We start from the raw sequence: 23,731 nt of genomic DNA on the forward strand, positions 1-23,731 counted from the left end.
ACATTACGACACACAAATTAAAGAAACTCAATCAATTTAAATATTTATTGGAACACATGGCAGTGAATACAGCATGTGACGTCATCTCGTGAACGAGAAATCAGCCGCACAAAACAGAGGCCAAGAACACGTGACCAACCACGTGACTTTAGCCCCAAATTTCGCACAAATCGCTTTTGGCACAGTTTAGCTATGCGGTATGTACTGTCAGCAATTGCAAGGAATGAACAGGCACCTCGTGATTCAGTTGTAGTGTTAAGTTAGCCGATATGGGTTGATGGGTGAATATCACCCACAAATCATTTTATGAAAATTAAAATATCAGCAATTTGCAGTATATTTATACATATGTATATATACGTAAATGCATGGTATACTCATCTATAATAAATAAGCAACGTTAATATAAAATATAACACAGATATAACTGGTTTGCCCCAACCGTTGTAATCGGCAAAAATGGATCAAGTGAGATTACAAGAAAAATGACACAAAACTTGAAAGTTTAAAAAAGATTGATTGAAACTCTTTAGTTTTGAGATTTATGCTTGAACAGACCACATTTCATATCACAGATGCCAGGAATGTGTACAGTCATATTTGATGAATGACAACATATCCGAATTGATATATCTTTCTATGACAAAGATATGTACCTATGTTTTACGAGTATACCTCGGCTGTCGCTGAGAAGATAAAACATAAACATAAACTCTCTATCAACTCAACAACAATGGTCTACTTACATCATAAACACAGATACAGAAACGTAAACAACAATACAAATAAAACAGTAAATAGTCAATACCATAAACAGATCAAATACTATTTGTGTTAAAACATCTAGCATCCTTAGAAAATAAGAATATGCTCTTCCGACACGAAAAAACATATTGCAAAAGCACATCAAAGAGCAGTTTAAAATAAGACCCTTTGTCAAAAATATTTCCCCGTAGTCTCATTTTAAACACTAAGCACTGAGGTTTATTACATCTCGCAACAGCTCATTGTATATTCTTGTATTGATACATTTTGAACCAAATCAGCCTTTCATTATATTGCAATGCTTTTGTCAAAGCTGTAAATCCTATCATAAACAATAGTGTCGTCATTGCTAGTCTTACAAACTTACAGAAGTCGTTTCAGGCATTGGTTACTCTCGATATTTCACCAAGAACCGAAAATAGTCTACATATCCACTTCCATAATGGCATCGGCAACACCATGCTAAGATGCATTCCTCTGCCATTGTCTGGTCCCATATCAGGAGATCAAACACTCCAAACGTCTTGTAAAATCTTTCTGTACAATCGTCCAAACAAACTGTTTGTATAGTGCATACATTCCTTGGCGGAACATGTCTCCCTCTTGACAAAACGAAGAATAAGGTTTAACGCCGCTTTTAGAAACAGTCCAGCAATAACACGGCGAGGGAAACCACAAATGGGCTTTACACGATGTACCCATGTAGGGAATCGAACCCGAGTCTTTGGCGTGAGGAACGGACACTTTAACCGCTCGACCACCCCATCGCCTACTCAATAAAACAAACATGTCCATTTCACGTTGATTTTTCGCCAATCGCCAGAGTCTGGACTTTCCGTTCCTTCTTCACGATGTGGTCCGTTATCAGATATCCCACCAGGGCCAACACACAGATTCCGGCCATGATGTAGATCTTTGTGGCCATACAGAAGAACTGGGCGTAGGCAAAGGCTATAGTGGGACCGAGACCCTGCATAACCCTCATGCCAGTGAAGGCCTCCTCAAACTGGTCAGGGAACAGCACGCCCATCAGACCTGGGGAATGAGATAGCTATTATATATATTTTTTAAATACAACAAAATAAATATTGAAATTATGAAGTCGGTCATGATGACTACACGTGAGACAGTGATTGTGGTTTGATGCCGCTTTTAGCAATATTCTAGCTTTTACACAAATGGGAATGAGTGAGTGAGTTTAGTTTTACACCGCTTTTAGCAATATTAAAGCAATATCATGGCGGGGGACACCAGAAATCGACTTCATACATTGAACCGATGTGGGAATCGAACCCGGGTCTTGAGCTTGACGAGCAAACGCTTCAACCACTAGGCTACCCCACCGCCCCTTCACGAAAGGGACACGAGAAATACTCACATTACCCGTGTTATCTATAGTAAGCTACTCCACTGGATACAAAGTAAGTAACCTTTTCATATGATAATCAGTGTTTAAAACCCTTTACTGAGTGAGGGAGAGAGTTGGTATGGTTTTACGCGGTGTTCAGATATATTCCAGAGATGTCATGTCAGGGGAGGCCAAATTTGGGTCTAACACATATTACCCATATGGGGAATCGAACACATGCCTATTGAATTGAGGGTCAACGATTTAACCACATGGCTCTCCCATCGACCCTTATCTTAACCTGTGCTTGGGACATTTTCCAAGAAAAATCTTCAACGTAAGGTTATGATACAAAAAGGTTAAGTGACGTCTTAGGTCGTATCCACATAAGGTTAATCTATTTTGTGAAACAATAGTAACTAAAACAGTTCTTGTGCCTACGGCTGTATCGTAAGCAGGTGCTCCCATGCTAAAACTCACTGTTGCTTTGGGCCATCCAGATCCCGTCGCTCACTCCCCATAGACCAATCAGAACAAAGATAACAACCAGCGAATCGGGGGTGGGTGTCCATATTGCCATCAGGGTCAACAGGCCAAGATCAACAGCGACCGCTAAAAAGAGAAAGAAATGGCACAACTGAAAAACATGGCACACCTGTAGAGCCGACCCTTCACACAACCGTACTTCCAAATGAACATTGGAGAAAGAGACAACAGTTTTGTAGGGTAAATGTCCCATTCTATGTCATTACTAAATTCACTAGTGGTATGAAAACCACATTCTGTGTACATTGGAGTTATCCCGCTTTTCTTTGACGCAAGGCAATTGCCAGTGATGTAAGGAAGCGTTGGTTTCTGAGCATCTTCCAAGCATGGTATTTAAAGTCAGTAATTAATCACAGTGAAAAATAAATGTGTTGTGTTCGCTCAAACGAACAGTGCTTTCCATTTAACTTCATTGAAATTATATCAATACACATGTGTGATATGGTTTTTACATATATATATATATAAGTCTCAGCCATGAGGCGAGAATTGATGACTCAGCGATAGACGTACGCGCCTTCTTTAGATTCATCATCGATGTATTTTGAATATAAATAATATTGACACACGATGAAAAAGCATCATCAGTTGCAATCAAAAACAACAAAATATTTTAGCGGTGAAAGTGTACTAACTGTTAAATGAGATTCGAACGGAACCACATTCTATGAGAATTAAATTGATTTTTATGGCCATCCATTACATGCGTTTTTAAAGTGTGTCAGTATATGCTCAAGTTGAAATCTAAACCTTCAATCACATATGTGTATTCATTTTCAGAAACACGTGAATATATAAACATCCAATACAAATTCTTTCTCCCGCTTTCATACCAGAAATATTCTGATACAATCCATTCATTCATAAACCACTAGCAGTAACTAAAATAAACAGCTCATCCAATGGAAGAGTCTATTCGTGAGCAGGCCTCGGTTCTCTACAGGCGACAGGGGCGTAGAGTAACGCAATCGATAACTTCAGGGGCAACGAGATCGATAATTAACGAATCAATAATGATAGAAGTATGGTCTGACCCCTTATTGACAGAAGATGCACTTGGCCGGAAGTGTCCACTCGGCAGGAGACAATTACTACTTGGACAGAGGGTGTTCTGATCACTGCCCTAGGAAACGTGCATCCTTTGTCAGCGGTCACGTGGGCGTCACGTGATAGGTCAACAGTACTGGCTCACTTAAGGCTGACTCATCATCTGAGTCATTGATTTCGCTTGCTGAGTTCTATTTCAGAAATCTTATTTCATCACTTAAGATGAGACCATGGGAACGGGCAAATGATTCGAGAGAGAATTCACTATCGATATACTGAGGTGTTAACGCAGAACCGGGTGTGAAACAGGTGTTCCTGGTAATCAACACCTGCCAATATTGCCCAGAACGGTTTCACACACAAATGATTTAAAATTTTCTTTCCATAGAGGGTCTTATTCAACAACAGAAATCATGGCTATGGTTTTCGTCAAATGTACAATTATTCCAGCAGTTCCATGGATGAAGACACGGGGCTTCATCTCTATTACTCCCTAAGAATTTAGCCTGGTTTTCGGGACTAATTATCGAACAGATCTATGTCCACATATTACAATCAGCAAGCCAGTACTGATCACTAATATCAACACGCCATTTGGTGCACTGGATGATACCGTATAGACTTTATTAAACAATAAACAACGTTATTAATATTTCTTTTTATACTGTCACTTTTATAAATTTAAAAAAAGACCTTTTTGTCATAGTAATGTCAATAGTATCTAGTCCACCAAATGTACACGGCCACGTTGTACAAATCACAGTATTGACTGGTAAAGAACACAATAACAATGGCTGGTACTACCTAAATGCAACAAAATCTTACAATGCCAACAAACTAATCTTCCGCTGCCTATATATCTAACAATGACTTCACAGCCGCGCAAGTTCAGTGGGTCAGGCGTACGTTATGAGCCGTACTAACGATTACTTACTTTTATCACTCATACTTACCTGGCCGATACTCCAACAGGATAAATCCTGTGAATGATAAACTGAATATTAACTAAAAGTCTATTGTTTATAAGCTAATGTTTAAAAATCTTAGTGTTTAAAGGCATCATCTAATTTCTTGCACAGAGTAGCGTTGGAACGTGTGTGCATTCACTTTACAAGAAGTCGAATACAAACGGAATTAAATATTGGTATTATAATTGTTTTATTTTTTGTAATTTGTTGGAGAAAAAGGTAGGTTGATTGTTGTATTCTCGTTATCTAAAAGGATTTCAGTGTCGAAAACTGATCTTAGATGAAGCCTTTAATTTATGTTATATGTAAGTAAATATATACATTGGCCTCACAGCTTATACATGTAAATGTGAGTCTCTGTGCTTCTGATTAAAGATGCTGTTTGCATGACTCGTACATAAGTATACATTGTGTCACATTGCACGCCTCCAGATTATTTCAACAAATCATGTTTCCTTCAAATTCGTATTTTAGTCCAAAAATACTATCCACAACTGATTCGAAACGTAATGAAAATAAAATATTATCCAAAGTACTATTATTTGCTTTCATGATTTGCTGAAACCACCTGTATTATACAGATATAATCCTTTCATTCTGATATGATGAAAATAGAAATAAAAACATTCTGACTTGCATCAGCTGATTTCGATTAATCAATCGAGACCTGGTACTTGAATTATAGTGACCGAATGTGCATTAAGGTTGAATCTTCAAAAAACATACATGTATTTTACAGACTAAACACACACATGCAAACGCACACGCATTTACGCAAAGGAACACATGTTAAACACACACGCGTTTATTGATTGACCGAAATGTTAAACATGTATGTTTTTTTAGTCAACGCAGAATACAATCAGGTGTTGCGAGTCAGATCGGTGACAATACGTAGCAAAAGTTTAATGGAAGCATCTAGGACCCAAAAATATTTTCACAGAAAAGCGGGACTTGTTTCTCCAATGCTAAAACTAATCATAAAACAAATACAACCTACATTCCTTAATCAGGAACAAAAATAATTTCCTCTTTGTCCAAATCCACAGAAACTTTCGGTTGTGTGATTCGGATCTGACGTTTGGTCTTACAGAGAAGACCCTGTGTTTATGTCAACAAGCAAGCACGCTAGCACCTGTCTCCTTACCGTCGTCCTAGGCATGACTGCGCATGCTCATTACTCACCAATCGGAAAATGTTCCCCCTTTGACGTCACTGACGGGGGACTTTTCGGTTAACGAGAGACATGATGGGTGGAAGACTTAATTTGATAGTCGCACTCAGCATGAAGAAAGGATTCTTACAATGGTGTCTTGTGGTGATATACCAAACCTAAATTCAAGAGACTGAAACAGGAACATAGCATATGCATTGTCTGATAGATGGGAAGGCGGATAACTAGCCCGCCAGCCCAAACAAGGGCTGAGACTGGTGATGCTAATGGCGGCCATGTTGGCGGCCATATTGAATCACCACTACGAAGATGTAGCAAGCCAGCTATCCTTGGCGATGCAAAATGAAGGACGTGGAATGATATTTTATTTTTAAATATTTTTCGAAAGTCGAATTCTGATTTCATTTTTGGAATTTCGATCATGATGAGAGAATGATTTTTGTCTTAGGGATTGTTTCGCAACCTCTGTTGTCAGATTGGTAAAGTTTCATTGTCTTCATAAACTTCTCACGGTGATTCTGTGGAATTAATATTTCTTTATTTCTGAAATTGAATTATTGACAATATGCAGGTGTCATTCAACTAGGTAAGACAAATCCGGGAGGAAAAAGATGGTGATTAATAAACATCAAGTTACAGTTAATACACAATGATAAATGAAATAATCTAGATTCTGCTGATGCAGCTCCATGTTACCAAATGAAGCATATATCAAACAATTATGGAGCGAAGTACAATTAACCCTACCTTACAAAACAAAGGAAATACAAGAAGGGACATACCTGATCCGATCATGACAGTCCGGCCTACGTATCTACACAGCCACCCGCTTAAGTAAGCACTGAGGCTGCCCGATACACCCATACAGATGAGGGTGTACCCAACCATGTGAACTCCAATTGGGCACGTCACAAATGCCTGAAGAAATAGACGCAAGAAGATATCATTAAAATTTCTAAAGATAAAATCCTCAAACACCATTGTCTAAATATACTACAGTAGTTATTCAAATATTTCTTCAACATTTGATCATTGTTTTACCAGGACTGAAAATACGGTACATTGAGGGCTGTTGGCCTTATTAATCGTTAATTGTTGTGATTGAGTGAGTATGGTTTTACGCCGCTTTTAGCAATATTCTAGCAATATTAAGGCGAGGGACCCCAGAAAAGGGCTTCACACATTGTACCCATGTGGTGAATCATACCCGGGTATTCGGCATGACAAGAGAACGCTTTAACCACTAGGCTACCCCACCGCCCCTATTTGTTTTGAACGAAATGATTATGATTTGTGTCTTTATTGCAACATCAAGGGGAGTGATAGCTCACCTTTGCAATTTCACCGCTGGCGAAAGCCGCCTGCATCTGGCTGAATAGGAGAAGGGGGCATAGCAACAGGAACTTCCGGTTTAAGGCGAACCTGCCAAGGGAGACAATCTGCGTCTTGACCACGTTGCATGAAATGGTGGCACTAAAAAGCCGACTGTTAAGGGGTTCCAAAAGGAAGAAGGCGATAAGAACCGCCAACAGCATGACTCCCGAGTTCACGCCATAAAGTACATACTTGGCAAATGAATTGTCAGTTGACCCTGTACTGCTGATGGTGTAATGATGGCAGTAATTCGCTCCGCACAGCAAATGGGATGGCGGTGATGAGGAGTTTAGTATCACAGACTCATTGGGGAAGGAATACGTGGATTGGTTGGTTAGTGTCTGATTAATGACAGAATAGTTGGACGTCACACTGGAAGCGGTAGCGCCAGTAGGGTTGGCGTATGTGAGGACAAGGGAGGCAATGAGGTTGCCAAAGATCATGTACAGTTGCCATACAAGATAGAAGATGCCGAAAAATCGACTGAGGACAATTTCGTAATCTTGTTTCTTCTTTTCGGAGTAGCCCTTGGCTAGGAAGGTGATGTAGGTACTCATAGCGTTCCACATCAACGCAAAGCTGACCCCCCATAGTAAGGAGACTGGGGTCATAAGCCACATTGCGGGGTAGAAGTTAGCAGCTATGTACAGAAGGTAGGGAAGCATGGATACAAGGAGGGCGCGGTAGGGGTGAAAGTTCTGGACAAGGAACGGACTGAATACGCTTCCAATCATGAACCCCATGAAGGTCATTGCCAGAGATATTACGCCAACGCCCCCTTCGTGGTTCAGACTTGTCTGGAGGTTGCGGAGAGTTCCGCTGGCGATGAAAGCCATGGTTATGCTAACACTGAGGGCTATTAGGTTGCGTGTGTGGCGCCCGCTTGGAACGATGTTGTGGTCAACATCATAAGGACCATTCCCGTCTTCTGGAGGCAGCTTCGACACGTCCTTGGCGCTTCCGGGTAGAAGAAGAGAGCTAGCCACCCGTTCGTCCTGAAGGTACTTCAAGGCTTTCTGGCAGGCGAAGGTGATGTTGCTCGTGCTTGAGAGATCTCTCTGTGAGGACATAAACCCTGGGTGGTCGATAAGACCAAGGACGGGGGTCTCTACTTCTTTGACGAAGTTACGGATGTTGTCCGTTGTGTTGAGGAGAGGTTGGCTTGCGGAGAAGTGAGACGTTACGGAGTCTGTGTAATTCCTGTTTTCGTAGCAGTCTATCACAACATCGTTGATGGAGATTTTGGGGGAGACAGAAATATCGAGGCTTGACTGAGCGCAGTCGTGAACGATGGAGTCATTGTCTTTCAGAGGCAGCAAGAACTTTGTACTATCTGCACTACCGACTGAGTCGGTGTAATCGGTGTTGCTGAAGGGGTCTGCATGCACGTTGTCTTGCTTCTTGTGGTCTGGGGTGTGTGCAGGACCATTCGAAGACGCCGCCATATTGCTATGCTGGTTGTCGTCCTGTGATTTGTTACAAGCATCGGAACAATCGTCACTTCTGTCGATGTCTGGCATTTCAACCCGCGATGACCTTTGATTACTGACGTCTGTATCTGGAGCCAATCTGCCGTTGTCAGTGGCAACGGTCACCGTTTGTGACGTCAGACCCTGACCATCACACGTCTTTCCCGCCACCATATTGCAGAATCTGAAACATAGTTATAGCCGGCGGTCAGCTTGTTAGCCTCGTTAACAGGGAGCACACGTTATCCGTTTGTTTATTGACCTATAGAAACCAGTCTTCTATATACATACACCGATAGATTCTGCTGGACTGCAAATCATTAAACAACAGGCACTAATAGGATTAAAATAACATTAATAACTACGAATGGCGTACCACTGTCATCATATTTCGGTCTAACAAATCGTACGGCTCTCTAAACTTAAAATAATATCCTAATGTGATACTTATAAGTCAGAGACTGACAGAATGTCTCTCAAACAAGGATGTCTCTGTTGCATGATCAGCTTAAGATTATAGGACTGGTCATTGGGGTGAGGAGGAGAGAGAGTCAGGGGAATACATATAATGGGGGAGGGTTGTGCTTATGTGGGCATTTCAAAATATATCAAACCCGTCCACGAAGACCTGAGTTAGACATGGTCTTCAGCAACCCATGCTTGTCGTTAAAGGCGACTGACAAGATCGGATGGCCAGGCTTGCTGACTTGGTTGACACATGTCATCGTATTCCGATTTCGTAGATCGATGCTCATGATGTTGATCACTGGATTGTGTGGTCCAGACTTGATTATTTACAGGCCGCCGCCATATAGCTGGAATATTGCTGAGTGCGCCGTTAAAAAAACAAAATAAAACATAAACTGCTTTTGAATTTGTCTTGTCAGGGAGGGTCACGAAAAGCATTACAAGGTCATGGGGAGGTTCACTCAACATGCATTAGGAGAGGATCATTACTTCTGTACATTATTGCACCAAAAACCTGTGTACAAGCATCCATCTTTGTAGTAAATGAGGGGGCCGACTTGGCCCACACCAAGCAGTGCTTTACACCGTTGTTTTAAGTTGCCAGTGGAGCTGACCTGCTCCTGACCTCTGCTTCTGACCAGCGGTGTTCCTGAAATCAGTTCGCTCGAGACCTTTACTCATAAGCTGGCGGGCCGAGATCAGACGTGACGTATAGTGTGGGCAGTCTGGTCAATACCAGACTTAACGAATCGGCCAGAACACTCGAATGTTCTTGATGAGAGGTCAGCTGATGTTAAGTTCAAGTAGTCTGCTGACCACATCTAAATTCGTTGACATCGCGAAATTGTATGTCTGGCACAGGAACAAATTATTCAACATCGTGAAATGCTATGTCTGGAACAGGGTCAGATATTCTGACCCAGTCGCCGCAATTCATTGTGTAGAGTTCCGTATCTTGGCATGCCAGGAACCTATCATTATTATACGAATTCCAGATTGTAGTTATGTTTCACCATTGAGCTATCTTTCCATCCCAAAAGACTTGTGTCAGTGAAAAGATGTCTGTCGTGGCGTATTTAGGAGCGAGTGAGTGAGTGAGTTGATTTTTACGCCGCTTTTAGCAATATTCCAGCTGGGGACAGCAGCAATGGGTGTCATACATTGTACCCATGTGGGGAATCGGACTCGGGTCTTCGGCGTGACGACCGAATGCTTCAACCCCTAGGCTACCTCACCGCCCAAGCGTTTTTAGAAATATTCCGGCGGGCGTTCAACGCCGCATTTAGGTCAGTGAGTATGGTTTTACACCGCTTTTAGCAATATTCCTGGAATATCTGGCAGCACCAGGAATGGGCTTCATATATAGTAAATATGTGTGGAATCGAACCCGGGTCCTCGGCGTGACGAGCGAATGCTCTACCCACTAGGCTAGCCCACCGACCCAAACCTCCGCTTGGAAGAGTATGCCAGTTAAATCACAGGCTGTCAGCTTAATGTGGGCTTAAAACTCGACGTCATAGAACAATCGGAGTCATACGCCACATAGAAGCCTATCACTTCGGTGGGAGCCACGGATATGGTCATAACAAACCTACAATCATAATCAGTGCAAACCTACATTCCAACCAACCGTTGTAGAATTCTGGGTGCTCAAGAATGCAACTCGACACAGCTGAGACACCAATCAGACTTGACATACTGTAGCCATTTTGGGACTTGAACCCTGCGAGGACATTTGAATAGGTAGATATCTGACCCACATAACTGAACAATAGCACAGTCGGAGCTAGTACAGTAATTACTCCTATATATACACAGTCGTTCTCATACCACATGTATGCTTTGAATACAGTACATGCTCTGCGAACACCTGGCTATCATGAACAATCAGCAACAAAAAGGCATTGCTTATGTCACAATGCATACCTTTTGAGAACGTAGCAATTAATCATGTACTGAACTGCTTGCTTTGGTTGGATGCGTTCAGGTGCAGGTCGAGTGGTGTGAGGAGTATGCACCAACTGGTTTGTGACGAGTTAACTGTTATTATCGACTAGTATGTTACGTACAACGCCCGGTGTTGTATACAGCTGAGCGTAGACTACCGCTTAGTCTCTGAATATATGTAATTAATTAGTAACAAATAAACCCATTTAAATTGAAAAGGAGCCCTAGTGAGCTGAGAGATTCAGGGGAAATCTAGACTTGCTTCATTTAGAGCTTTCGCATTGCAGGGAGGGCTAGGCAGTAGGGGAAATAATGTGGTTCAGTGAGTTGAGTCAGTGATCCAGGTGAACCATCGCACAAACATCTCCCTTGCAAAATTAGCCTTGCTCCAAGGCTGTACTGAATGCTAAGCCTATGGGTGGACAACAATTCTATCCTTTAAAGAGGCGAGTCTACGTAAGTGGTCAGTACATTCTAAGGACACCACTCTGTTAATTATATTTTTTATTTTCATTTATACTATTAATTATTACCTTAGAGACTTGCGCAAGTCTACTGCAGCTTGCACAAGTATGATGTCGTAACAGGTGATCACGGGTGTCAGGTATCACTTGCGAAATGGGATGTGTATATCTTTATGGGAAGGGGTGATGGGGGAGGGTGTTATTTTGATTTGCATGTTTATTTGAAACGGTATACATTTTCAAACAGAGGGTAACAAGTTTTACGACTTAGTCAACAATTTTACGCCGTTTGAATATTCCAGCAATATCACGACGCAGGTTATAAATGTTTTCACTCACTGAGAGCCATTTCAAGAATATGAAATCGACACTTGAAATCTCGACTAACGAGCTGTTCTGTGTATTTTAAGTTTTAATGAAGGAGACATGTACACACAAATAAAATAAACAGGTGTATGTAAATATTCAATATTAATCTGCATACAATTTTCGAACCAAAATATTCATATCAAATAAACCTATAACGCAGGTACAATGGGAGTTATGCTGAAACAATCACGTATCGATTGCAAATCAGTAGATTTACACACAAATAAAATACACAGGTGTATTTATATATTCAATATTAATCTGAGTCAGTTATAAGTCCATACAATATTCGAACCAAAATATTAATTTCCAATAGACATGTACTGCAGGTAGAACGGGAGTAACGCTGAAACAATCAGGTGTCGATTGCAGATCAATAGATGTGTATGACAGATCGGTTATAAATACAGCTGACTGACAGCTGTGTCTGGTTGGTGGGCGCGCCATTTCACTTGAATAATTCCGTGTATGTCTACTAGATCAATACTACGATCGTCACCATGACGCTCTGACGACTGCCTCGTCAATGTGTAAGCGACAGCTATTCCACTGACAATCGATACTGATCGATATCCCTTTGGCGTTGCGAGAAGAAATTTGTATTCAGATAAACGGTATGGTCTGGCACTTATATCATATAATAGATTAGTTCCATTGACCAGACATGTTATTGGATTATGTAATAAGCATCAATGTCATCAACAATTTGCCTGTACATCTATTTTCACATTAGGATACAATCTTTTTAAATATGACTATATTAATTATAGTTGTCACCGGTGCCAAAGATACGGTTGAAATATATGGAGACTTAGCTGATATAATAACCATATGTGCAAAATATGAAAATTACAATAGTATCAATAGGTTATCAAATTACACAACTGCTTAACTCAATCAAGTCTATCAACATCCGGTATAGAATGAGTCCATCGTCGCCTGAGAGCTATGACAATGTCAGTCACTGTCAAAACATGGCAGAATTGTCGCGATCGACAACAGGTTGCCATGGCAAAATCTAAATTTGACCACACACCTGCCAGAAGGAAGAATGGGTGGTAGTGCCCACAGTTAGAGGAAGCAGTACTATCGCACCCAGGTGAGCTCAGTCACTAAATATACGCTGTTGATAGAATCAAACAAGTCGCTATAGTCGAACTAGTTGAGATCATTTACAATCGGGGTTTCAAAACTGAATATGTGGAAAATCTAGACTTGCTTCGTCTGGAGCCACAGCATATAGTAAATGTTGGGCAGAAGAGAAAATTAAAAGAATTAGGGACTGAGATAGATTATACACCCATGTGTGTGTTTGTAAATGGGCACGTGTGTGGGCGAGAGAGCCGTAGTGCGCGCGTGCGTGCGCGCGCTGGGTGGCTGTGGGTGTTTGCATGTGCGTGTGAGCGGTGTGTGAGAAAGTGTGTCCGTATGTGTGAGAGTGTATGTTTATGTGTGCGTGCGTGCGTGTGTGTGTTTTGCATGGTTGAGAAAGTGTATGTGAGAGAGAAAGAGTGTGTGCTTGCACATGTGTGTGTGTGTGTCCGTGTGTGTGTCCGTGTGAGAGAGAGACCGTGTTTGTGTTTGTGTGTGTGTGAGTGTGAGAGAAAGAGTGCGTGTGAGTGGTGTGTGTGTCCATGTGTGAAAATGTGCGTGTGAGAGAGAAAGAGTGTGTGCGCGCGTGTGAAAGTGTGCATGGGTGAGAGTCTGTGTGTTTGGGTGTGTCCCTTTTCAAACTTCACTTACATGTCACATTTAAGTCACCGCTCAGTTTTACGCGACATTAAGTGCAAGTTCAGGGCCCTGCGCTTAAGTAAGGCCTGGATATCATTCACGTGATCATTTTACCTGCCATTGTATGCTACACGTCAAGCAGGGCAGTATTTATAGCTGCAAACAAACCCTTCATCCCTGGAGTACGCAATCATATACACTGTCACAAATAGTCCGTACCAATGACTGGCTACTCTATCAACACTTCAGCTTCACCTGACTGACATCTATAAACAAATCTCCTCGACCCGTGAAGGGTCACAGTCCGAGTATAACAGTAAATACTGTTCCAATACGCTTGGGCAAACCCCGAGACCTGTTTTCTGTTTCTATATATACATTCCATCCTATATTCTAGGCTGCGAAGGAAGGTTGTGCGTATGGGTGATTGAGCGCTGTGGTCGTGTGTCAACGCCCGGCACTCTACCTGTTTTCCAGGCAATCGTTTCATCGCCGCTATTCAGAACGAGTGCGGGTCGACATGTTTCGTCAGCCGTTGTTATTTCCTTTTCGACAATGTCTACATTTTTACTTAACCTAATTTGTAGTTTCAGTGGTTGTGTTTGTTTATTAGTTTACCTACCTTTCCGCTGCCTTCATTTTGGTATTGATTTTGGTGTTAATCAATAATATTCCACGTAATATCTCAATTTTCTATTCTTTAGCATGTTACTTAGATTGCAAGGGTTCATCATACACCAGTGACCATTCGCATCGTTTCAATAACTAGGGGCGGTGGGGTAGCCTAGTGGTTAAAGAGTTCGATCGTCACGCCGAAGACCGGGTTCGATTCCCCACATGGGTACAATGTGTGAAGCCCATTTCTGGTGTCCCCCGCTGTGATATTGTTGGAATATTGCTAAAAGCGGCGTAAAACCAAACTCACTCACTCACTCACTCACTTCAATAACTATCTATCGCTGTTGTATAATTGTTCCGAACTGTAATATATTCTGTCCAAGCTTATCATTATTAATATGATATACATATATATAACAGTAATATAACTAAAGAGCATTCATTATCACATACCATATAGGTCGCCCTATTCGTTTAGGGTTTTCACAGTGGAATATGTTAAAATCAAACCAAGCTGTCGAACTCGCCTCCCAATTTTACCTAGCTCATTTACCGGACGCGATTGATCATGCTGAAGTAACACTGTAGTTAGCTGTGACCTACTTATTGTAAACACTATATTACAACCACTAATGGTTTGAATCGTCCTATTTCTATTTCTCAGACGAAGTGAACCAATCCAATTGTGACAATTATAGTACAACCCTGAATTGAAATTATCTGAGCTATGAAACATATTTATTAACATATGTCAAGAGAAAATATCCAGTTTTGCAAAGCTGAAGGAACTGTTTGCTTGTCGACCTGTACGTCTAAAGTTTAGTTATATTTGTTGCGACCTGAGGATATGAAACTGCCCAGGTTATTTTTCGGATTCCAAACACTAGCTGTATAATTAAATCAAACCAAACAGTTCTATGACATTCGTTGCGATGTTTGTAACAACAAGGTCTTTGAAGGCACTTGGCTGTGTACAATATTCACACAAACAGCAGTTTTAAAAGTAGATCACGTAGGCGTGGAAAGTATAGGGACTTCAGCTGGTGCTTATAGATACCGGCTGCAGGCGACATACGTCGACGAGCTATGCACCTGTTCATTAACCTATTCAAGAAAACCTATACAAATGTCACAAATGACAGTTGGTTCGATAACTTGTGTTTCAACTGCACTTTCTCAGTAAAGTATAGATTCCAGTACTTTTTTGGATTGAGTCCCATCCTGGATTCGAACCCACGCTCTCAGAGTGAGGCACTTAATCTCCAGCACATACATTCAGCGATCTAACCCACTCAGCCATCGCAGCTGAAAGATCGTTATTGCCAGACAACGTAAGCATGGTGCTCTTGTCTAGTTAAACTTAAGGGTTTTCCCTTGATTGTTGAACGCACCAGGGTTCCTTGCATTGTATTACCTGCGATCAATTGTCTTTGCTTGGATATATTCCACGGAAACAGCGGCGGGTCAATGATGCCTTCAGCATTCGGGGTTTGCGTGGGGTACTATTGTTGCAACAGAAAATCACCTAAATAGTAGGTGGAAACGCAGATCTGTTTGCCCGATTCTGTTCAATCGGATCATTCAACGGCACGGCATACTGGGTACTACTGGGTCAAACCGAATGGTTCTTGTCTCAACAATCCTGTTTTGATTCGTTTTTTTAATATTTAAAAATTAAATACACTTACCGTGAACGCTATTCAAAAGTGAAAGAAGCCGACACCCATGTGAGAATAATTAAACGTGCAAAAGCCTGTTCGCAAGGATTTAATGCCTTTTATACGTTCAACATGACTATGCATTTAGCTCGATTTTGATCACACACGATTTACTCCTCGAAATATGAAAATAATTGTCCTTGAACTTTTCAGAATAATGTTTAAAATGTTTCGATTCACCGAAGGAGAAAATGACATGCCGACGGTCTTTCAACATACATAAACAACGCGTGACTGTTTGCATACACACGAATATATACGGGTGCAATCTGGTTCAAGCTGGAAATCTTGACGTAAAGTCTTGCACGACTCGTTCGCGGAGAGCCGCAACAATCACTCGGGAGGTCTCGGCCAATTCCGCTACCTACATCATGCCTCGGGCAGAACTGGAGTATTGATATTACATTGTATGTAAATTCGCTGAATAACGGCTTCTGTCAGATACTGCCGCGCAGAGTAGGTGCAGCTGGGCGAGAATATATCGTATGACGAACAGAGATAAATTGTACAGTCTATTGCAGAGACAAAAAATATACAACATATGTCTCGCTCAGCATAAACGTGAACGCAATGACCGATGTGTTTGGTCTCTGGTAAACTGGCCACTGTCTGAATCTGTTCTATCACGTGACAGTCACGTGAACAGACTGATTCCAATACCGCTTGCCTCAAGCACTGACCGAGAACACCTACGACGTGGCCCGAGCGCCATCATCGAAACATCATTAAACACAACAGTCGGAATTCACGTCCAGGGGTCCAAATTTATTTCGAAATTTGTTTACAAACATGGCAGCTGAAATACACCCATATGTTGCTACGCCATTTCAACGACCACAACAATTCGATTATTTGTATATCATTATTTGTGTGAGAGTGTGTTTGCAAGGGAGAGAATGTGTGTGAGAGAGATGTTTATTAGAGACCATACACACATCGGTCTCTGCGTTCACGTATATGCTGAACTAGATACATTTTGTATTCTGCTATAGACTGTACAATCTATCATGTGACAGTCACGTGAACGGACTGATTCCAATATGGCTTGCTTCAAGCGCTCACCGAGAACACATACGTGTCCCGAGCGCCATTTGCATACAGGAACCGCTGCTATATTCCGAATTATGTATCTGCAAGCATGCATGCAACGCAACAGACTCTCTCTAATTCTAGTAAAAAAGTAAGTGAGTTTTGGTTTTATGCCGCTTTTAGCAATATTCCAGCAATATCACGGCGGGGGACACCAGAAATGGACTTCCCACACCGTACCCATGTGGAGGTATCGAACCCGGGTCTTCGGCGTGATGAACGAACGCTTCAACCACTAGGCTATCCCACCGCCCCTGTCAAAAAAGTAAATTCAGTTATTTAGACACGAACACCTTCAAGGAGAAACTACTCACACCTCTGCTTCACAAAGCGACCGTAGCGCAACGATTGTCTTAAGACTGTCAAAGTAGAGTAGTTACGTTCACCTTAGCGCTACGGTCCACCGACTGAAACGGTGTGCTAATTTTCAGTAATTAAAATGTTTAATTATTAAATTTAAAAACAAACAATGAACACTTCGTCAACTCTTCGTGTCTCAACACAGTTTTAAGCGGTGAGACATTCTTTGTTTACGGATTCCATCAACCATCGAGTCTGGACTAGACAGTTAAGCGACTGACATCATGAGCATCGATGTACGCAAATTGGATACGATGCCATGTGTCAACCAAGTCAGCCAGCCTGACAACCCGATCGCATTAGTCGCATCTTATCATACGCATCGGTTGCTGAAACCAGTCCTAACCTTGATGTTCAGGGTGTGGATTTAGCGGTAGAGTGTTCGAAGGTTTCCAGTTCTGTACATTTGACTATGGTAGCTTTGTGGAACCGGGCCTTGGTTCTGTTTGAAGCATGCGTTCGTCTATGCGTTTACATAACGCTAAATACCAAGGACATTATATCACCGTTTTCAGTCTGATTCGAAATTCTATATATAGCCGTCCAATCACATTACACACACGAGTGCGGGATCATCGGTGCTAAGTTGCTAATACCATTACGTCACTTCCTAAAGGAAACTATTCTACCTTTTGGAATCTGTTTCGCGGAGTGAATGGATTGGTTGTTCTCTGACGTTAACATTTATTTACTTGGTAGCGAATGGGCCATGAGTATTTTTTTACCAAAAGATACTGGGTGATCGAGGTTGTACCCTCAAAAGATACTGGGTAATCGAGGTTGGACCTCAACCCGTTTTCGTGACATGTCAGACGTTCATTAAATTCAGTTATGTACACACTGGATATTGAAGCAAAGATTCAACATATTTTACTCCTGAATCACTCTTTGGTATATAATTTGTCAAAAAGAGTTTGGTTAAATCTGATGTATCAATCCATCATTACACGTGAGCTTTGGAGTGAATGCTGTGAATCATCAAAACATGGATTCAAGTGACTCGCTCCTAAAGTAACAAAAACGAATTCAGAATTCAATATCAAATCTGATTTTACAACTAGTTAATTTTCTGTAGACTGTATGACAATATTACTGTAATAAACAGGACAACTGTAAACAATCAAGAAGGTAAACACGTTCCTTTGAAGTATTTGTAAACAGCTCGTGAGGGCTCGCAGAAAACACAGAGCGGATACTCCATCAACGATTTTCTATGACAACCGCGAAAACAACAACGTCGTGAAAAGCTAACTTCAACCACACATCACAACACGGAAATAAATCATGTACGTATTGTTGAACATTAAAACAGCTTTAATAGGCCTAAATTAACGCATTTGAAAAAACTTCGTGTTACATCATTGTTGATGAGAACTGAAAAAAATGTGACTGAAAAAGTTCTAGCTGCTTATGATAAAACATCAGCCTAAGGTTTATTAATAGGATACAAATATTTCCTTTCGAAAACGAGGAAATCCTACGTTGAGAAATATGTCAAATCTGGTTCTGTCCAGTTCGCTCGAGCCTCGGCCTGTGCGAACAACAGCGCGTGCAGCAAACTATTGATTGACAGCCAAAACGGTGAAATCCGCATTTGTCACTCCTAGTTGAAACACATGTAGGTAATAGCATGAATGAAAAACATAAATTTGAACAAATTTAAGTGGATTTCTCTTACCTTTACCCGTGAAAGGATTGCGCAGATGGCTTTACGGAATACTCAACACGGTTCGCTCAGCGTTCAGCGTCGGTAGTTACCCCAACTGTAAACAACAGCTGATCAGCGTGGCAAGGCTTCTATGGCTGGTCGTGGTATACACTGCCAACTGCCAAGATTTTCTTTGAGACAAAGGGACCTTTGACCATAAGCGATAACAGTGTCGTTCGTCTCATCGGGGCACAGTGTGGAAAATGAACGAATTCAGCTTGCACAACGAACTAGTATGATGCGTCAGTCTTGACATGTCACATGACCAAATAACACAATAATGATCCTGACGCGCGGCTGTGTGTGCGAGAGCGAGCGAGGGAAAACGCGATCTCAGCTGACTGGTTAGAGCAAGGCTGCGCATTACACGTGCGTGAGGACGATAGCATCTGTGAACATGAGAAATATCCGTGATCGCACTCACAACTTGTTATACAAGGGAGCGCTTTTAATTAAAATCTTTGGTGTAGATGATATACATATTTACGTGGTTTAATGACTGTGTGGCAATTGTTCAGTTTTCAATAGAGTAATCATAAGTTTTGGATGATATGCCTCAACTAATTGATTTGCGTTGTTTCGGTGTTTTTTGTTTGTGTTTTTATTTTCTGTTGTTTTTTTATTGCTGGGGGTAGAATGAGTGGGTGAGTTTGGTTTTTCGCCCCGTTTAGCACAATTCTAGCAATATCACGGCGAGTGATACCCTAAATGGGCTTCACACATTGCAAAGACACGTATTAAGTAAGACACGTATTAAGACACGTATTAAGTAAGACACGTATTGCTGTGTTGTACAGTAGTGAGTGAGTATGCTTTTAGGCCGCTTTTAGAAATATTCCAGGGCCTCGTTTCACAAAGCTCTCGTAAGCCTAAGGTCTCGTAACTTTTCTCGTAGCATTCATATCTCCTATACTATAACATAGGAGGTACGAATGCTACGAGAAAAGTTACGAGACCTTAGGCTTACGAGAGCTTTGTGAAACGTGGCCCTGGCTTCCAGCAACATCACGACGGGGGACACCAGAAATGGACTTCACACATTGTACACATGTTGGGAATCGAACCCGGGCCTACGGCGTGACGAGCGGACGCTTTAACGACTAGGCTACCCCACCGCCCCGTGTTGTACAATAGAAAGGTATTACCTCAAAACGATATAACCCTTTATAATGCGGGCATACATCTGTGCATTTCCCAACAGTTGCCCCCTAAGCTCATCATTAAGAACTCAATATTTTTCATCATCAGCCATTCATGTAAAAACAGGGTAGTCTAGTGGTTAAAGCGTTAACTCGTCACGCCTAAAACCCGGGTTCGATTCCCCACATGGGTGCTATGTGTGAAGCCCATTTCTGGTATCCCCCACCATGATATTGCTAGAATAGTGCTAAAAGCGGCGTAAAACTGAACTCACTCATTCTACCCCCAGCAATAACAAAACAATAGTGATAGTGCGCGATTATTGCTAAAACCCTGCTCACGATCATGGGTTCGAATCCCGGTCACCTCGATAATGTTGCTAGATTTGGATGTTGGATTTCACCAAAGCGGTGAGCGTCTGAGACCTGCAGTATTTTCTTCCAAAACAGAATAAAACGAAAGCCAGAGACAATCTTTCAGATCTGCTGTAACCAAGACAACCATGTCCGACTTGCATGGGATGAATATTTGTTTCAGTATCAAGGTGACAAATTATAGCAGTATCATGACACCTGCTCTATATTCTATATTATTCATACATGTATATCATATCATACATACAAACGTGGACTGAATGCCAAGTTGGAAATAACTAGTCTATAACTGGCGATGTTCAAATATTATGTTAACTAAGGTAACAGAATATTGTGTGATATAGTTGTTAGGAATGTAGCATTTGATTTGTCACTTCAACTTGTTTTTTATCTTTAATAGATGAAGTATTAGTTTGTATGTGCTTGGATTAAGCGTCCAAGCAGTTGGTCCAATTACGTAAAGGATTTGACTAACATTTAGTCTCTGAAGTGAACATATTTTTACAAAAAGAAACGATTACTAAATTATACTCATAAAATATAATGAAAAGCTGCTCAGACACTTTCTTCATTTTCAGAATGGTGGAAATTTCGACTTGCCACATATTGTAGATTTGCATGGGCTTTCTTGGATATATTTGCTTCAGGGTCTGTATGACAGACTAGTAGAGGGTGGACGGGTTATTACATTCCTTTCTCAAACACTCCTTCTCCTCAATACAGTTTGTGTTCAGCTTCCAAGTTCTTTAACAATGAATAACAGCCTTCTCCGTTATACTTACGCTTAGTCCCTGAATATATATAATTTTGAACAAATAACTCCTTTCAAATTAAAAAGGAGTCCCAGTTAGATAGGAGATGAACCGGAGGAAAGCTAGACTTGCTTCATTTAGGATTGGGTATTGAAATTGGGTATTGCGGAAGTGAAATAATGCGGTTGAAGGACAGTGAAACACATTACTTTCTTCGCTAGCATGTGCTCACTTTTGAGTCACACTGCCTTCAAATTGTATTTACCTAAATAGAATGCTAATGTTCTATTAAATATGCTATGCTATAAATAATTACAGCATTGCAAATGTTTATCGAGTATATCAAATGGCCAGTAAACCTATTCTATCAGTATGAAGTGTATAAAACATACGTATGTGTCAGAGCCTGATTTGATTGGTAGTTTTGAAATTAAGGCTGGATATGAAGTTGCTTTTCTATAATGTAACGGGGCCGATGGTGTAGTCCAATGGTTAAGGCGTTCGCTCGTCACGCCGACAACAAGGGGTTCGATTCCCAACATGGATACAATGTGTGAAGCCTATTTCTGGTGTCCTCATCCGTGATATTGCTTGAATATTGCTGAAAGCGACGGAAAACTCACTCACTCACTATAACGTAACGTAGCTGTCACCATCATTATTGGGAATATATATACGTATGCAGGATAGTTATGTGTTGTATTTTCCTTTATAGGAAAGCCAAGCCAATACTTATAATGTGGGTTACAGGCGGACCCCGGGTCATCCAATGGGTTGTGTATTCACCCACAAAATATGTATACATGTATACTAAACTGACGCACAAAAGAAAGTACACACCCGGTGCTTTTGGATTACTTTCCGAAAAGCGACGTAAATGTTTTGAAAAGAGTTTTTACAGTGATATCTAGGTCACATACTTTCCTAATATGTTGCCAAAACACCACAGATATCGTGCCCAATTGCGAAGTTGCCAGTCAAAATCACAACACTTTTCCCAAAACACCAGATGTGTACTTTCCTTTCATCGTCAGTTTAGGTGTAAACCCATACCGCCTAATTTGTATCTATTACGCAGGGGTAGGCCAGTAGGTGGTATGGGTTTGCCATGGTTGGTTAATTAAAGAAAATCAGGTGACTGTATAGCAATGACTAGCGGTATTGGCGCCATGTATTTATACATGTCATTATGTCCTTCTCAATGTAAGGTCTCCTTCTCAAGTATTTTTTTTCTGTTTTTATAAAAATATATTTCAAATCTTAACCTATAGTTAGTTAATAGTAGAAGCTTCCTTCTCAAGTATTTATCCTTTTTATCATAAAAATCTCACAATGAAGTTACTTAATTGGGTGTTGTTTTAAGCAGCCGATGTCTAACAACACTCCTCTAGGTTAAATAAGACTACTCCAGTGAGACGTCATGCTTCAGTGATTGCAGTGAGTGAGTGAGTTTAGTTTTACGCCGCACTCAGCAATATTCCAGCTAATTGGCGGCGGTCTGTAAATAATCGAGTCTCGACCAGACACTCCAGTGATCAACAGCATGACCATCGATCTGCGCAATTGGGAACCGATGACATGTGTCAACCAAGTCAGCGAACCTGACCACCCGATCCCGTTAGTCGCCTCTTACGACAAGCATGGGTTACTAAAGGTTCATTCTAATCCGGACCTTCACGGGTTCAGTGATTGCAATTCGTAGGTGATCTGGGTACTCAGATAATTAGACAGTATAAGTATTTATTACTGTAAACATTAGGCGGTATGGGTATACTCCATATACAACTATCACCTACTTATCACTTATAATTATTAATGTATTTAACATGAAATTCAGATTACACACTTATCATATAAGTTGATCATTTATCTAATACATGTTATAATGTAAAACAATTATGTATCGTTTAATATATTTTCCTATTCCAATTAAATTACTGAGCAATATACTGCATAGTTACCATATTTCACTTGCAACAATTAACAGTACAAAACTACAAAACGTCTTAATGCATATGCAACCTACCAACACCAAACCTTTGGACTACTTTCGCAAACGTTTCGCACTGATTTATCTTTCAGCCCAAAGCACACAAAGTTCACAAAATGTAACCCTTTTACATACGTTTCATTTGCACCTTCCCAAGCAAAGTCAGAAATTTGGTCTCTGCTTATGCAACGTTATCAGTAGGGCCCAGCCCAGCCCATGTCTTTAAGCAACTTTATCAGTGTAAACGAAACCGGATTTAAAGTGCACTTGTTTACCTCTGGCCAGATGAACGTTTGCGATACCCGTCACTCC

General features: G+C 41.0%; 1 protein-coding gene across 5 annotated transcripts; it reads right to left on the bottom strand.

Annotated features, from left to right (window-relative positions):
* Positions 1 to 31: 31 nt before the first annotated feature.
* LOC124284693 (protein unc-93 homolog A-like) lies at positions 32 to 19,437 on the bottom strand. Of its 5 annotated transcripts, XR_006900632.1 has the most exons (6): positions 19,134 to 19,437; positions 7,180 to 8,875; positions 6,631 to 6,766; positions 5,860 to 6,020; positions 4,660 to 4,686; positions 2,601 to 2,725 (listed from the first exon to the last, which is right to left on the bottom strand). XR_006900632.1 is itself a non-coding variant. In XM_046720797.1 (5 exons), exons 2-5 carry the CDS (start codon positions 8,863 to 8,865, stop codon positions 1,562 to 1,564), a joined length of 2,193 nt encoding a protein of 730 aa, XP_046576753.1. In that variant the 5' UTR covers positions 8,866 to 8,875; positions 19,134 to 19,435; the 3' UTR covers positions 32 to 1,561. The 5 variants fall into 5 exon arrangements, 2 of the variants coding, with proteins under 2 accessions (XP_046576753.1, XP_046576762.1); XM_046720797.1 differs by lacking the exons at positions 4,660 to 4,686; positions 5,860 to 6,020 and adding an exon at positions 32 to 1,800 and having other exon boundaries at positions 2,594 to 2,725; positions 19,134 to 19,435; XR_006900626.1 differs by lacking the exon at positions 4,660 to 4,686 and having other exon boundaries at positions 2,592 to 2,725.
* Positions 19,438 to 23,731: the final 4,294 nt, after the last annotated feature.

Source organism: Haliotis rubra, unplaced genomic scaffold (genome assembly GCF_003918875.1).
Source record: "Haliotis rubra isolate DU_JTF1 unplaced genomic scaffold, ASM391887v1 Scf11, whole genome shotgun sequence".
Classification (NCBI taxonomy): domain Eukaryota; kingdom Metazoa; phylum Mollusca; class Gastropoda; order Lepetellida; family Haliotidae; genus Haliotis; species Haliotis rubra.

Excerpts from the sequence above, each read along its gene's own strand:
- LOC124284693 (XM_046720797.1), bottom strand. The coding sequence starts at position 8,865 with ATGGTGGCGGGAAAGACGTGTGATGGTCAGGGTCTGACGTCACAAACG. Across the intron at positions 2,726-6,630 it reads GACTGTCATGATCGGATCAG|CGGTCGCTGTTGATCTTGGC; the intron begins GTATGTCCCTTC and ends TTCTCTTTTTAG. Across the intron at positions 1,801-2,593 it reads CTGGATGGCCCAAAGCAACA|GTCTGATGGGCGTGCTGTTC; the intron begins GTGAGTTTTAGC and ends CTCATTCCCCAG.